Below are 17,383 nucleotides of genomic sequence, written 5' to 3'. Positions count from 1 at the left end.
CCTTGTAATGGAATCAGGATACCATCCCAAAGTATTCATATTGAGGCATCTGGTGCCACTGTTGCGAAGCAAGTTTTTTCAGAAGACACCCGAAAAAGGCCCAAAAGTGACAGCAGTGCAGCACTTGCTGCTGCAGTCATAAGTCAAGTTACCTAAGAATGGATTTGGTCTCATTCCTCCTCGGATGAGACACAGCCTTGGGACTGGAAGTCACAACGATGCAACAGCGGCTGCCCTTGCCATAAAGCAACATCTCTCATAACAGATGTGACCTGATTCCTTGTAAGGGCAGCAGTGAGGCAGCCACTACTTCTGCCATAAAGTTGCTGCCATAAAGCAAGTTTCTTGAGAACATATTCACACTTCTGCCCCTCTGCACCACATTATGGCAGCCTAAGCAGCTGCTATAAAGTTAGTTCCCTCAAAAGAGACATGGTCTTGGGCCTGAAAGCATCAGCAGTGAGGCCCACACTGCTGCTGCCATAAAGTACACTCAGGCCAGACGTGGCCTCTCCCTTTGAGTGGAAGCAATGGGGCTGTAGCCGCTGCAGCTGCTGCCACTCAGCTATGGCTCCCTCAGTGTTCATGCGAACTCAGCAAAAGGATATGCACACTTGATAGGCACACGAATCTTGCGTGATTCCCATGTGACTGGCACATGACTGGCATGTGATTCTCACCTGACAGTCACGTGATTTCCCCATGATTCCCATGTGACAATCAACTGTTTGGCACATGATTCCTCCATGACCATCACATTATTCCACTGTGATTCTCATGTGACTGCCACATGATTCCCATGTGACCAACATGTGACTGGATCTTGATTCTTACCTGTTGGTCATGTGATTACCGAGAGATTCCCACATGACCTGTACGTGATTCTCACGTGATTCCACATGACTGGCAAGTGACTCGCACTTGATTCTCACCTGACTGTCATGATTCCTGAATGATTCCAACGTGACTGCCAAGTGATTCCATTGTAATTCTCACGTGACCAACACGTTACTGGCATGTGATTCTCACCTGTCGAGAGCCTGGAAGCTGCACTCCTGGCTCTGTCCCCACAACTCCCCTTCTCTTCGCTAGATTCTTGATGATGAATGTTCGGCCTTGGATCAGTTACTACATGTGAGACACACAAGGGTTTTCCTCATGGTTTGCATTAGAATGGATAGGATACCTGTGACCACTCAAGGGGTGTACGCCAATGTTATCTAACAACCAGTCACTCACGCTCCATAGCTGAGTGTTGCCCTGCCTCCATACCAGCCATGCTAGTATTTATTTAAACTTTCTAAGTTAATTAAATTAAATTTTATTTTTAAATTCAAACGGGGCTCCATCCTAAGCAAAAGTAGTCAGGAATCACGGTCTGATGTGACAGATTTATGAGAGTAGGAGTAGGAGCCTTGGAGCCAGGCTGCTGGCGTTGGAATCCTCGCTTTGCTTACCACTTGTTATCTGGCTAATCTGGTGAGCAGCTTATTCTCACTTTGCCTTGGTTTAACCATCTTTACAATGGGGATAACAATTGTAACTACGAATTGTAATGGGGTATGATGAGGATTAATTGAGGTGATAATAACAAAACTTCACAATGACCATACACCCAGCAGCCTCACATAGCCTCACATTTCCTCCTTTGGTCACGTTCATATATATATGTATATATATATGCCAAAAAATGTATGCAAGTGGACAGACACTTTGGTCAACACTGCTCAAGCAGTAGTTTGCCGTAATCAGAAGTGTCTGGACGCTGGTGCTAACCACTTTGAGCACCTCATGTAATTGCAGAAGTCAAACGTGACTTGTATTCATCTTTTGTTATCGGTATATATTGAGTATTACAATTTTAATAGTTTTTTCCTTTCTTGAAATATGTCTACATATTTTGGCATGATATATGTATATATAATATTATATGTACTTATATATTATATATATTATATTCATATATATATATATGTTTATATATATATATTTTATATATATTCATATTCACAAGGACCCGAGAGAGGAGAGATTGTTGTCCTCTGGCAGTATGCAATGAAGATAGGACGTTTTCCTGTGAAAATAATACTTGTATCATGTATTATGTTGGCTTCTTCGTGTATTATGAGCTCTGTGCCAGGAAGTGTGTCAGGAGAGTGTTTATTTCGCTTAGCAGATAGATTCTTTCTAGGCCTAATACATTTTATTTCCAGGAGCCAGAACACAACAATGTAATAATAGTTACCATGTATTAAGTGCTTATTCTGCGCCCAACTGAAGAACAAGCACTATAAAAGTTATAATCAGGGGGCATGACAGGGTCTAATTCACATTTTAACCATCAGCTAGATCACCCTGGCCCCCGAGTGGAGAATGGTCACAGGAGAGAAAGAGTGAAAGCAAGGGAGAGAGCAGGTAAACGCAACACTGTACTTTAAAATGATAGTGGATAGGCCTGTGGGTCCATGATACATTTAGGCGCCCATGAAAATAGTTTAACTTCTGATATGCTGATAGATTGGATGTTTGCAGTTGAAGAAAGTAGATGAGACAGCCTACATGCCTTAACTCCTTGAACCCTCATGAGAACCCTATGATGTTGGCACTGTTAATATCCCCACAGAGTGAGTGGGTCAGGCTTTGGACCTACGCTCCTGACTGCCTCCTCCCCATTACTGGTGGCCTTTTCCTTCTCCCCACAATGTACATCTCTTCCTGTTTTCTTTTTTCTTATCCTATTTCATTATTTTTTCCTCCTTCTTCCCTCTTCCTTGACTGAGGGTAGAACCCCAGGATCTCACTGAGCCCAGTGGGTGTCACTCAGTTAAAGAAGCAGGTAACTAAGTCCTGTCATGCTGACTCCCTAGATGCTGCAAAGGGTCAGGGCCTTTCCGTGCTCGGAATCACAACGAAGACCACAGTCTCCAGTAATTCCTCTATTGGTGGGCTACAGACTCAGTGGGTCTGCCTCTCTGTTTAATGTGCCAAGAACATTAAAAAACACACAATATTTGCAAATACATACAGAAAGTTTAGAAAAAGAATATAACATTACTTCAGAGCACACCCACAATTTTCAGAAAAATAAAGGGTTTGTGAGTTGTCCACTCTTGGAAAGGGTCTCCATACACTTTCTCATGACAGACTCTCTAGGGTTTTTGTCTGTGATTTAGCTTATTGGGGCAGATGTGGGGGAGGCTGTGTAATTATGAGTCTGTGTCATGCATAAGGGGGTCCAAGTCCAGTAAGCTGTGTATCCATAGATATCCTGAAACTTGAATGGAGATTTATAGCGGGTATGCCCTTACTGTGAATCTCCCTATACTGCACCCCTTCCACTTTTTTTTTTAAAACTAGGGCCAATCCTGTGCTTGAAGCCCTGTTTGCATGTCCTAAAATCACTCCATTTTGCCACAAGTACAGGTCTCTTTTGCCTAGGCAAAGATATTTAAACTCAGGCAGATTCTGCCCAGTGGTTATTTTCACCTGAAGATTCTTCTAACTTATTTAAAGACCTCCATCAGTGTACTTAATCAAAGATAGACTTTCTGAAAATCAGAAATTCCACAATTCTATCAATCTATGCTCAAAATAAGTTTATTGAGCTTATGGGAGTTTCCTCCCTCAAAAAAATAAACTATTGCCTTTTCTACAATGCTATCAACACTGCCCCCCATAGAGCAGTAAAATGCCTTTTGTCTAGAGTGGTACATCTTTGAAAATATCTGGGCATAAATATTTCACATCTATTTCTTTAACACTTGTATAGTGCTTACTATGCACCAGCCATTGTTCTAAATATTTTCCAAATATTAAGTCATTTTTCTTCACTATAACACTAATTGCAAAGGACACCATGCAGTGTAAGTGTTCTTAGCTGCACTAAGCACTGGGCTAAGCACTGGGCTGGGGTCTACACGTGCACTCTGATGAGGATTTATTCCTAAAAATCTGGAGCACTTACACTTTCTCAAGGGGCACGCTGGGTTTCTCGCAGAATGCATGTAACCACCCAGAGTGCTGGGCAAACCCAGCTCCAAGATCCTGTTCCCACAGCTCCAGGTAACATGGAAGGCTTTGATTTCAGGGTCATAGCAAATACTAAAAGCAAGCAGCCTCCAGCAAGTCTGTTCAGTTTCATTACTAACCCCTTTCGGATTCCTGGCTGCCGCATATGAAGGGCTGGGTCAAAGGACATCTCGAAGCTTTCCTGCGAAGACTAGAGTGAGGTCTCCCCTCTTTCCTTTCTGCACCCAAATCAGCTTGTAAAATGGAGCAAAGCCCCTTCCTCTGGGCAGGCACCCCACCAAGTCCAGAGTACTTAGCTGAGAAGTGATATAGATCCCTCATTCAGTACACTTGCATGTACCCTACAGGCACCCTTCTGCTTTCTAAACTCATGACTTCATTGGTCAGAAACTTTTCAGTGTCTTTGTAAAATTGTGTGTGTGTGTGTGTGTGTGTGTGTGTGTGTGTGTGTATACAGATGCACTATATGTATTATATATACATATATATACAGTATATGTGTATATATACATATATATGTATTTATATTCTTAAGTAAATTGTTATACATATACATATTATATATATGACATATATGTATATGTATTACATATATATGTAATATGTACATACACACACACACACACAAAACGGAAGACCTCTGTGTGGAGACTATCAGATGGACATAATAGCAATATCTATGCCATAGAACTGATGAGAGGAATAAATGACATAACGTGCGTAAGCGCCTAGCACAATGTCTAGCCACAGAGGAAGCCTTCAGGAATGTTTACTACTGTTACTCCATAGTATATCCTATTACAATGGTATAACCTGTGGCATATGTGCTATAATGGAAAGAGGCCTGATTAGGAATCACACGTTCTGGTTCTTTTAGAGATACACATTGAAATATTTATAGAAATTCTGTCGTTTGCAACAACATCGATGAATCTAGATAAAGGACATTGTGCTAAGTGAATTACCCGGACAGAAACACCCCACCCCACCCCCAAAAAAGAAGTATTTTCTGGGAGATGATTATCTTTATTTTTGCAAATAGTAGTAGTAATAATAGCCACCCTATTTTACAGTTGGAAAACTGAAGCTCAGAATGATGATGAGGCTTGCTCAGTGTCCTGTGATGAGAATATGAGGCCAAAGTTCTTGCTATGAGGAGGAAACTGGAAGAGCAATTCTGTGCGCTGAAACCAGATTCAGGTGTTCTAACTCCAAAGCCTGGCTTCTTTACTCAAATCCCTGGTCTCCCATATTTTGGGGGAGGGGTGGTTAATGTCATCACGTACCCCTTAATTATCTGATGAAAGGTGCACCCACTCTTAAAATTACCGTATGTATAGATTACACAATTCAAGTTCAAATAGACTCACAATCTCCATGATGGCCAACCACGGCCTCCAAATCAGGAACCCTATGTCTGGAAAATGTGCCCCACCCCCAAAACTGCAATGAACTCAGGCAGCACCTGGCTCTCTCACTCTACTCCACATCCTAAGACACTGCTTTCATTAAGTCACTGCCGCTGACCTAAACCTTTACAGTTATCCATGCCCAAATGCTGGCATTCTAATTCCTTCCATAAGTTTGACCCCAACCCACCGTTTAAACTTTATTTCTCACCTGCTGCAGTGTTGTCTTCAGGCTCCCCCTCCAGCTCCCTCTCAAGGTCACACTTTACATGTGCTCACTCTCCTGGTCACCCTGGCTGTGATGGGGTTCCCTGAGAAAAGTTTGTACCTGGTCCCTCCTGGGGCTGTTCACACTACCTCTTTTAACTGGGACTCCCTTCACAGACTGCTCAGCATCTGCCAACGTCTGACCCATCCTGTGAGGTGCAAAGGGCACCCTACTACGCACGCAAACTGCAGCTGCTTCTATCACCAGCTGCTAAGAACAGCATCTTCAAAGGTTTGACTTTTGGCCCATTTCCTTTCGGCTGTGTAACCTTGGGAAAGTCACTGAGCCTCCCTGAGCCTCCATTTTCTTGGTTAGGAACTAAAGAGAGTTGTGGCCCTCTCCTCAGGGGATGGCTGTAAGATTGATTAGCCAGGCCCTGGTGCACAATGAGCACCCGTAGGATCTCGCCAGCATGAACAAGCAGAGCTACGCGCCACTCCACAGACTCTCATATCCACTCAGGAGCAGGGGCTACACTCCATGCCTGGCATTTTCAATCACAGTGCGGGCCCATGTGCAGACTGACGGCCCGCAGTCCTGACCCCTTAACTCCAGCATCAGCTCAAGTTGTCTCAGCCCTCACCCTGGGCCTTACTTGTATGATTTCATGTAAATTTCTTCACACCAAAGAGCAGGGACCACCACGATCCCCATTCTGCAGATGTAGCACCTGAGGCACACAGAGGTCAGCTAACTTGCTCAAAGTCACAGAGCAAGTCAGCAGTGAGGCCAGGCAGTCTGCCTCCATACTGTAGGGCCTCCTGCTCTTGGGTGGGCCAATCTGCCTCCCCAGATTGTGAGAACCTGCAGCACAATGTCCAGGTTGGCCTTCATGACCTCCCCCACATTGCTGCTCTGTATATGCCACAGCCAGCATAGGCTTATTGTCTGAAGCACATATATGTACAAAAAGACATGGTGGGGACATTATTTTCACAAGAAAACGTCCTCTCTTCATTGCCAACACTTAGATGGTAACCGTCTTTATCTCCTCTCATGGGCCCTTATTAAAAATAATTACTAAAAAGATGGAAGTAACAAATGGGAGGCGACAGGGTATGTTCGTTTATAAAGATTTTAAAAATCATCCCTATTAATCTTCACAACAACCCCATGCGTTAGGTACTATTGTTATCTCTGTTTTGCAGATAAGGAAACTAAGGCTAAGGAAGAATAAGCAAGTCAGGTTAGCCAGGTAGCAAGTGGTGAGCAAGCAAGGTTTCTGATGTCAGTTAGCCTGGCTCCAGGAAGAGCTAGTCTGAGGAGGAAACACGTTGGTCAAAGTCATGCAGAGTCTGTCCGATTGCCATCTCTGACCATTTTTTTTTTTAAAGTGAATTCGTCAACTAAGCTTTTTAAAGCTGTTTTCTTACCCATTTTCTGGGAACATGAGGCGGGGGCATTTATCCATTAGGCACACTACATGAGGTGACTGGGGTCCATGATACATTTAGGGGCCCATGAAAATAGTTTAATTTCTGATATAAAACAGAGTTGATGGCAACGGTGGTTGTGCAGGTAAAAATAAGCAATTTCTCGTACATTATCGAGCATAGGGCCCATTGTTAGAGCCTAGTCTTAATATTTAGGATATTTAGGATATGAACACATCATGGAGCATCTACAAAACACTCCCTGTAGAAAGGCTCTTACAGCCTTCAATCTGTCCTGGCTCTCTTTATTTGATATAAATAAAATTTGACAATAAATGAAATTTATTTATTCCTAAGCAAGAGCTCAGGAAAAGGAGGGTGTAGAGCAAAAGGAGGAGGCAGCAACAGGAAAGGGAGGAGAGAATTCGACCAGGTGCACAGCACCCACCCAGCACAGGGAACAAGTGTGTGTTTGAAGACAGTCTGTAGCCACAGGCACAGCAGAAGTGGCATAGTCCGCAGTTAGAACCAGGAGCAAAAAAAGGGCCCTTTGCAGTTTGGGCATTCTTGGAGGCTCTAAACTCTGTGTAGGCTTCTACTCCTACAATCCGACATGGATTCATTACTAAAAATCAATAGCCAGTGGACTGTCTCAACCAGTGCGCTAGGGTTGTCCCCACCCCCACGCCCAGTGCATCTGAGCACAGCACATGCTCAGGACACGCAACCTCGAGCTCTTGTTCCTGGAGATCCGAGAAGCATGGTGAGGTCTGACTTCAGCCTCATTGCAAAAACTCCAGCAAGCAACGTCCTAGCTAATTATATTAGTTTGGTTACTATTCCCTGCTCAGTACTGGCAACTGTGTATGGAGGCTGGGCCAAGAGATACTCTGCAAACTTTTCTCCAAGGTCTCCGGAGCTCGTGTGAGGTCTGTCTCTTACCTGCTACATATTGGCTTGCAAACTCCAGCAAAGCCCCTTCCTCTGGGAAGATGCTCCACCAAGACAGGGGCAGTCTGTTAAGATGCAACTTAGAGCCTCAAGTCATACTCCCTATGTATGCTCCCTACCAGAGCCCCTCTTGCAAGTACACCCTCTTTTTGAGGTCCAACCCCCTGTCGCATGCGCACCTCAACAGCACCCCCCCACACACACACACACAGCAGGACCTGGTAATAAACCCAGGGAGGGCGCCTAGTCAGACACACTGTAGCCTGACTAGACTCGGGAAGGAGCCAGGCCGCATTGCAGAATCTGCAGAAGCCACAGCCTCAGGACAGCACTCAGAACATGAAGCATCAGCACCAGTGCAGCCGGGGTGTCACTGGCTTCCTCAGCCTGGGAGTCGATGAGGATCGGGAAGAACTGCGTGGTTAGTGCTGGTCGGGACGCGTGCTTCGGCCAACTCCAAGAAACTAACGTTCCCCGGGAGAGGCGAACGGACAAGACACCCGTCAGATGCAGCCCCTTGCCTCCTCACCTCCTCTTTCCCACAGCCTGAGATACAATACCCTGCTCTTTCTCTTTGGGTTCCTTCTTTTGCAGAAGCGAAGCCTGCGGGGATCTCGTTAATCAGAGAGGGAGGAGAAGAAGAAAAGGGTACACAGCCCGAACCTGAGCAGGGAGCAGCAGCAGCAGGAGGAAGAGAGATAGGAGCTGAAGAAGAAGCCAAAGAAGGCAGTGGCAGTGGCCCAGGTGCCCCAGGCCTCCTTGATGTCGGAAGCCACGAGGCCAGCGGCGATAGTGGCGGAGAACCAGGAGAGCAGGGGCAGGACGAACAGCCCGTCCAGGCCATTGCCCATGGTCCACAGCCAGAGGACAGGCAGCAGGTCGTCCAGCGCGCCATGTTCACCCAAGTGCAGGTGCAGGAGCTGGAGTGCGTTTTCCATCACAATGCCTATCCCAACTTGTTGATGAGGTAAGCAGTCCGCCAGGGGATGGCGCCATTCCAGCGAGCACGTGGCGCTGGCCTTTGCCTGTGTCACAGTGTTGGCCCTCCCACAGGTCCGTCTCCTTCTCTCGTGAACAAAAGGCGACCTGCAGGACTCGAGGCTGGGAGGGGGGCGGCTCTCCTGCACTTGGGTTGGGGTGAAGGCTATGCCTCTTGGGACTCAAGGTAAATACTTCATACAGTATTTAAATGAATCAAACTGGGTAACTACGACAGGCGCCTGTTATGTTAAACAATGTTCTGTTAGAACCAGGGCAAGGATAAGGATGAGAAGAAGCCTGAGGGAGGTATGATGGAGCAAATCAGAGTAGGAACTGACCTTAATTTAAAATGTTGATAAATCTGTTCATCATAGGTTATTTTTGCATTGCTTTTTATAATTTTAAATGCTACATTCGAAAATTATTTATCTGGATTAGTGATTTTTCTGCATCCCCTTAATTTTGCTCTTGAGAGGAAACTGTCTCTAAAGCAAGCTTCAAGCTAGATATTACAGAATAGTGTGTGGAAGGGCAGTTGGTGGCTAATTTTTTTAAAAATCAGCACAATCAAAGAATAAACAGCAGAGGATTTGTGTCGTCCTTTAGCATCTACTAGGAAAGTACTCCAACCTGCACAACACAGATAGATAGATAGATAGATAGATAGATAGATAGATAGATAGATAGATAGATAGATAGATAGATAGATAGACCAGGCTATTTTAAGTATGCAATTTAAGCCATAAAATGGGTAAGAGCAATGATTGAAAGTTGGTGGAGACATTTCTTCAGTCAGAGATATTTAGTAATTTCAAAGTTGAAGTTGATAACACTGAAAGAAACTGTGAATTAGAATTTCATGTGTTCTTGGGAACTGTGCCTCCATGAGACTTGGCTTTTTAAAACTGCTTTGTCAACTTAATTTCACTGTAAATCAAGAAATGGTGTGTCTTCCTACTACAGATATTGGTTCATAAAATAAATCACTGAAAAAAAACAAATCACTGACATTTCCCTGAAAAAAAAAAAAGTAAGTAAGAATGAAATAACATTTTATACTTAATTTCCATCCACATCTCTGAATACTGAACATTTGTGGTTTTCTCTCCTCAGACAGGAGATTGCGAGACGCATGAATGTGCCTGAAGCGAGAATGCAGGTCAGTAAACCTGAAAAATGCCATGTGGCAGGGCAGCCATTCTACAACCTGCTTCAGGACTTGCACACCTTTGTCCTAGACAATCTCAAGTTGGTGTGTTTTTATTGCCTTTTCTTTTCTTTTTTTTTTTTTTTTTAAAGATTTTAGTGGGGAACAGGACTTTATTGGGGAACAGTGTGTACTTCCAGGACTTTCTTCCGAGTCAAGTTGTTGTCCTTTCAATCTTAGTTGTGGAGGGTTCTGTTCAGCTTCAAGTTGTCCTTTTTCAGCCTTAGTTGTGGAGGGCGCAGCTCAGCTCCAGGTCCAGTTGCTGTTTTCTAGTTGCAGGGGGCACAGCCCACCATCCCCTGCGGGAGTCGTCAAACCGGCAACCTTGTGGTTGAGAGGACGCGCTCCAACCAACTGAGCCATCTGGGAGCTCAGCGTCAGCTCAGCTCAAGGTGCCGTGTTCAATTTTAGTTGCAGGGGGCGCTGCCCACCATCCCTTGCGGGACTCGAGGAATTGAACTGGCAACCTTGTGGTTGAGAGCCCACTGGCCCATGTGGGAATCGAACCGGCAGCCTTCGGAGTTAGGAGCACGGAGCTCTAACCGCCTGAGCCACCGGGCCGGCCCTTTATTACCTTTTCAATGATTGGAAAATAAGTTTGGGGCCTTAGTAGGTTGAAAATAGGATAAATAAACTATAGCTTTCGGGAACTTCCCATTATCAGAGGGAACATGATTTCCAAATTGGAAAATTACTATAGTATACTATTCCTTGTATACAAAGACATATATACTTTCATATAAACTATACTTATATATACTTATATATGTGTATTGTGTACACACACACACACACACACTCTTACATAGTTTAACTCCTCTAACACTGGTATCCTTGAAATAACACTTCTGTGTGAGGTCACACTGGGGTTAATTGTGAAGTGGAAATTATTCCAATTAATGCACTAAAGAGTCCAATTATACAAAATTATTTGAAGCCAAGCATAAACTCATTGCACAAGGGGTGAATTTATAAATATTTAGGCATTGGAAGGAGGGAATAATTCACACATTAGAACACAACAGACGAGCAACTAATGTCTGTTTAGTTAAGTTGAGTGGTCCCCAAGTCCAAGTGCCTGGTCCTCCTGATGTTCTTTTTAAGGGTTTGGAAAAGCGGTGTAGAGAATGGCTGCCCTAAATTTTAATTTTCTGGAATACTTTGATATGTCAGCCTGGAAACACTGCTAACATAGTAGGTTGTGCATTATGGTGGAGATGGGAAGGGGAGTTGCAACCTTTGAAATATGTCTAAAACAGGAAACAAACTAAAACAACAATTTCAAACAGAGTTCCACTGACTTAAGAAAGGCAGAAGTGTTAGGCAAGAATAATGTAGAGTCGAACACAGGCATTGGGGACACCACACACAAATTTTAGAAACTACCAAATGCATTAGTGAATATTGTCTTGAGGAATTTTTTTCTTCTATTCTGTGGTACTATTTGTGAAGAGATGGCTTGTGTGGAGTTTGTTGGTAGTGGGGGTTGGCTCTTAGTTCAGGCTAGATTCTTACCTGTGGTAATTTGAAATATTTTTTCATTTGCTCAGTCAGTGATGACTAACTTACAGGTCAATGGATCAAGAGCTAATTTTCTGAGATCATAGAAAAACCTAAGTTGCATCAAACAATAATTTTTTCTGGGGTGGGGGGGGTGGTGGAAGGAAATGAGAGAGAGAGAGAGAGAGAGAGAGAGAGAGAGAGAGAGAGAGAGAGAGAGAGAGAGAGAACCAGGATGGGTTTATGCAGGTGTGGTGGTGGGCTGTCTGAAAAACAGCCCACCCAAGCAGGCCACTGAATTCTGGCATCCTAAGGCCACAGACTGGGCTCACAGTCAGGGCTGGCCAGGGCTTGGGAGGACCAGGCCTCTGCTTTCTCCCACAGGCAAAGCCAGCACAGAGGAAAACAAACACTTCAGTTTTGGTGACTTGCTCTCTCCCCCTCCCTGGGTTTGCATAGTGCTCTCAATAGGGTTCTAAAGGAAAAAGGAGCCACAAGAAACAAATAAGAAAAGTTTCTCATCGATTTTCAAATTCTACAGCATGAATCACCCCATTAAATTTCACCAGTTTCATTGAGATATAATTGATATTACAGCACTGTATAAGTTTAAGGTGTGCAGCATAATAATTTGACTTACATATGTTGTGAAATGATTACCACAATAAGTTTAGTTAATATCCATCACGTCACATAGACACAACCAAAAAAAGGGAAAAAAAATGTTTGTTTTTTTCCCCTGTGATGACAACACTTAGGACTTACTCTCTTAACAACTTTCATATATGCCTTGGAGCAGTGTCAACTGTAGTCATCATGTTGTACATTACATCCCCAGGACTTATTTATCTTATAACTGGAACTTTGTACCTTTTGACCACCTTCTTCCCCCTCCCCCTCTCCCCCACCCTGCACCCACTAACCGCAAATCTGGTATTTTTCTATGCGTTTGGTGTTTTGTTTTGTTTTGCTTTTTAAGATTCCACATATACGTGAGAGCATACAGTATTTGTCCAAAGAAAATTTTAATGGAGGTTTCCGCCCCCAAGTCTATTTTGCAAATACAGTGAGACTTGTTTTATGAAACCAGCATTGGAAATATAAAGCTAGTATCAGCCTATACCTTAGTTAACCCGATTTGTGTTTTGGTTGTGTTTATGCAGATCTGACCATGGGTACACTTGGAGCGCCACCCCCATCCGCCCAAAAAAAGCTCAATTACAATGGTGTTTTTAGATTCCATATGCTTGCAGCAGAAGGGCCCAAATTCTTTTTTTATTATTATTAGTTTCAGGTGTACAAAACAATTGTAATAAACATTTATCATTTATGTCCCTCACACAGTGACAACCCCCCTCCCCCACGTCTACTACCTCTCTGACATCACATACAGCTATTACATTTCCACTGTCTCTATTCCTAGTTCTGTACTCCACTTCTTGTAAATATATATATATATATATATATATATATATATATATATATATATAAATAAAATTACAGTTGACATTCATTATTCTTCAGCTTCAGCTTCAGGTGTACAGGGCAGTGATCAGGCATCCACATCATCCCTGAGGTGGTCTCCCTAATGGGACAAGTGTCCATCGGATACCCTACAAACTCTTTACAACATTATTGATTACATTCCCCAAATTGACTTTCGTATCTCCATGGCAACCCTGTGGTTACTGATTGTGCTTTCTAATCCCCTCACCTTCCCCTTTATCCCCACCCCCCTCCCATCCAGAAACCCTCAGTTTTTCCTCTATGTCTCTGAGACTGTTTCTGAGTAGTTCCTTCCTTTATTCTTTTCGTTGGATTCCACATATAAGTGAGATCATAAGGTATTTGTCTCTCTGTCTGGCTTATTTCACTTAGCATAATGTTCTCTAGGTCCATCCATATTGTTGCAAATGGTAAGATTTCATGCTTCTTTATGGCTGTGTAATACTCCATTGTATAAACGTACCACCGTTTCTTAATCCAGTCATCTACCGATGGGCATTTCGGTCATTTCCATGTCTTGGCTATTGCTTGGCTATTGCGTATAGTGCTGCAATAAACACCGGGGTGCACAAATATTTTCGAATTAGAGTTTTGGATTTCTCCGGATAGATACCTAGGAGTGGAATTGCTGGATCATAGGTAGTTCCATTTTCAGATTTTTGAGATGCCTCCATACTGTTTTCCATAGTGGCCGCACCAATCTGCAATCCCACCAACAGTGCACGAGGAGGACCCAAATTCTAAGATGAAAGAGGGAAAATGAGGCCTGGAACAGCAACAGAAGACCTTTTGTATCACTTAAAATGTGCAGTTTGGAAACTTCCAAAAGGATTTAAATACAATGTAAACCCCGTTAACTAGGACACTGAGAAGACAGTGAAGTCTAACTGGCAGTTTTGTTTGTTTATTCGCAAAAATAGTTGGCGGATAGTTAGGGAGGAGTCATTTTGTAACCCCTCACCCACATGGTTGTGACTATCTTGCTAAAATGCCTGTTCCCCCTTCTTGTCTCTAAAATGAGGGATGGGATGCTGACCTCCTAGTTCAATTGCAGGCCTTAGGGGGACCCACCATGCTGGACCTCAGTGGCTCCAGCCCAGGGTCCCGGATCTGTAGCCAGAGCAGAGTGAGCTGACCGGGTCCTAAGCCCAGGAAGGTTAGCAACGGGGGGGCGAGGGGGGGGGCACGGTGGATCATGCAGAATGACAGCAGTGACTGATTTTTTTTAATTTTATTTTATTTATTTTTTTTTTTTTTGCCTCTTTCCTTTCAAACTCTTGGCTGGGCAAAGATTTTAAGAGTTTTTCGTAAATTTGTGCCGAGTTAGTCTAAACATTCATTACCTCAAATGTCTGAAATACGAAGGCAGCGTCCAGGGCTTCAGCTATACTCGTGTCCCAGCAAGATAGGCCACAAACTCCCTGGGACCCCCATGACCAAGCCACTCTCACAATACCATCTTTTTAACTATTAAGAGGTTTCAGATGATGAATGACCCTTTAGGCATTCTTGAAGGAAAACTTTTGTTTAAAAATCCCAAAGGCTCCTATTGATTCTTCACTGTACACTGAAGACGGCCTTTTCAAAATGGGGGCTGTTCCCCTCAGCATGATTTTAAAAAGCACCCACTTTTTACTGTGTTCTGCTTCCCCACAGGACACAGACATACCAGGTCCTTTTGTAGGCATAGCAATAACAGCAGGCACAGAGAGCAATTCCTCAGCTCCACCTGCATCTAAGAGTGGGGACAAATAATACTAAAGGTGGGAGGAGAGGGAAAGCAATAAGCCAAGCCATAGCCTGGCACATAGTTGGTGCTCGCTGTGGGTGAACTGAAGGGAGGGCTGCGGTGGAAAGTTCCCTAAGATGTTTTAGCAAGAAGGAAATAGCTTTCTCTGATGCAATGTAAAATCTTAAGGGCATAGAGAGTTGCCTACTGTGTTTTTTTATGAATGACATTGAATGCTAAATGTACTAAACCAATCCCTTTCTCTCTCTGATTGAAGGTTTGGTTTAAGAATAGGAGGGCCAAGTGGAGGAGACAACAGAGGGCATTAATGTTCAGAAATATGCACCCCGTGGCCCTGGGCCCTCCTGTCGTCATAACCTCGGGGAGACCCTTCAATGCCATCCTTATTCCGCAGCCAGTTTGGAGATGTGTGCCAGTTCCGCTGCCCCTGTGGCCGCCTCTGCTGCCCATGCTGCCCTTTCCTCCTCGGTTCTTTCCTCCTCCGCCCTTGCTTCTTGCACCTTTGCCTCCCTGGAGCCGGCACCCATGTGGCTGGGCCTGGTTCCTTACCCCGAATGGTCCTTTTGTAGCCCCCATTTTCTAACGAATTGTCTCTGAGACATTTTTTTTTTCAAAGGCTTTTGAGCCAGTTTCAAATTCTGCATGCCTCACCATCAATAGCAGTTCAACAAATAACCTGTTCAGTGTATTAAATAAAAGTACAAAGTCACTGTCCCACTCTTTTAGGGCACGTTGTTTTGTAGTTTCAATAAAGTTGTGAATTCTCTGTATATTTGTTTTGTGTGTCACATGGGGTTAGTCAATTTGATGGAAATTGCTAAGAAAATTCCATTCAAACTGAACAGACCCACCCTGCCCCAACACCTCAGCCCCCCAGCCGTCTCCCCCACAATCCCTAGCTCCCTACCCTCACCCCTTGTCCACTGGGTCCACATAGATATGCAAGACACGGTGGGGCAGGTCCCTAAGGAGAGAACATTGTGTTTCAAGGCAGGCCAGAGCCCCATTCAGGGTGACAGCTCAGGCACATCAGAGGACTCTTTTAAGAGGAACTTCCAAAGAGGTTACTCACAGGGCTTTATTGGAGAAGTGGGAGCCAGGCATTCATTTGGTACTCTCCAAGTTCCCTTCACTGCTTCCCTTTTGTGGAGGGGACATGGGGATAGAAACCATTCTAGAGGGTCCTGCCTCTTCAAAGGTCAGCTCTACGCCCTGCTCCCTTCTTCTCCTCCCCCACCCCCAGGTCTGGGGAGCATGTTATTGCTCCTTCCCCAGCTCAGAGCTGACATTCACACCTTCAAGTATATTTTGTCACCTTCAGCATCCTTGAGAGAACCCCACCTCAACGCTGAAAGGGAACCTCTTAACTTAGTGCTGTCTGAAGTAAGGAGGAGAGGGTCCCTCAGCCATGATCCAGAATAATCACTGCATTTAAAAGAAGCAGGTAGACCTTGGCTTTGTTCATGCTGCCTTCTTCGTGTGGAATTGCCAGGGTGGAAACCACACACACATATATGTATATGTATATGTATATGTATATGTATATGTATATGTATATGTATATGTATATGTATATGTATATACATATGCGTATGTATATATGCCATGGTATGCACCCTATAGGATACAATATGTGACATACAAGCACACCCAGAAAACACCCGCAACACAAGCAGAATTGGCTGTTATTAAAATGACCTTTCTGTGAAATACATCTTGTGGCCCGTCGTCCTTGCCTTCAGTTATTTCAAGTTCAAGGCTGGGAAAGGACAAGGCTTCGCGTCCACCTTGGACTTGGGGAGGGGGCGGGGCTCATGCCGAACCGAGGCAGTGTATCTGTTTGCCTGATCCCTTCATCTACACTAATGCACACAACACTTCTTGTTGCCAGGACGACACCAGCCCTGGGGAAGAGTTTTGCGGTTGGACCCAAACTGTTTCCTCGGTTACTTCAGGTTTGGGCGGGGTGGGGGGGGTGGCGGGGTGGGGGGGGTGGGGGGGTGGGGGTGGGGGGGCGGGGCTGGGGGTCCGCAGCGGGTCCTGGGAGCCAAGGCGTGCGAGATCTTGGCGGATCCGAGATCGGCATAGCCTCCTTCTCACGCAGAAGCAATGGGCTCCAGTGTCTTGCCTCGGGATCGGGGAAGCATAGCCGTACTTTGAAAATCCCCAAGCCCCACAAAGCCGCCCGCTGCACGCGTCGCTCACATTCTTCCCTCAGTCCTGAGATCTGAATGGCCTCAGCCATCAGCTGTGGGGCCTCAGCTCCAGGCTCCCCAAACCAATCCTCCAGCAGTCTGAGGCACCATCTTTGCGTTTGACTCCAGGATCCTTCCATGTAAATAGCAATTTTTGAAACCACTTCCTGGTATGTTCCTTGATGGAGATGATGCTATTCTTTTTCGTCGTGCA

General features: G+C 44.6%; 1 protein-coding gene across 1 annotated transcript; it reads left to right on the top strand.

Moving 5' to 3' along the window:
- The first annotated feature begins 8,369 nt into the window (after positions 1-8,369).
- On the top strand, positions 8,370-15,706 carry LOC148754669 (rhox homeobox family member 2B-like). The gene is made up of 4 exons (XM_088794763.1): positions 8,370-8,451; positions 8,625-8,997; positions 10,125-10,170; positions 15,231-15,706. Exons 1-4 carry the CDS (start codon positions 8,370-8,372, stop codon positions 15,555-15,557), a joined length of 828 nt encoding a protein of 275 aa, XP_088650889.1. The 3' UTR covers positions 15,558-15,706.
- Positions 15,707-17,383: the final 1,677 nt, after the last annotated feature.

The sequence above is a fragment of the Rhinolophus sinicus genome, chromosome 18 (assembly GCF_057876585.1).
Source record: "Rhinolophus sinicus isolate RSI-liver-muscle chromosome 18, RSI-T2T, whole genome shotgun sequence".
Lineage (NCBI taxonomy): Eukaryota > Metazoa > Chordata > Mammalia > Chiroptera > Rhinolophidae > Rhinolophus > Rhinolophus sinicus.
This window is presented reverse-complemented; position numbering and strand designations above follow the sequence as displayed.

Bases quoted from the DNA above. Each gene is read 5' to 3' on its own strand.
- LOC148754669 (XM_088794763.1), top strand. From the start codon at position 8,370: ATGAAGCATCAGCACCAGTGCAGCCGGGGTGTCACTGGCTTCCTCAGC. The intron at 8,452-8,624 runs GTTAGTGCTGGT...CTTCTTTTGCAG, and splicing joins GGATCGGGAAGAACTGCGTG to AAGCGAAGCCTGCGGGGATC. The intron at 10,171-15,230 runs GTCAGTAAACCT...CTCTGATTGAAG, and splicing joins TGCCTGAAGCGAGAATGCAG to GTTTGGTTTAAGAATAGGAG.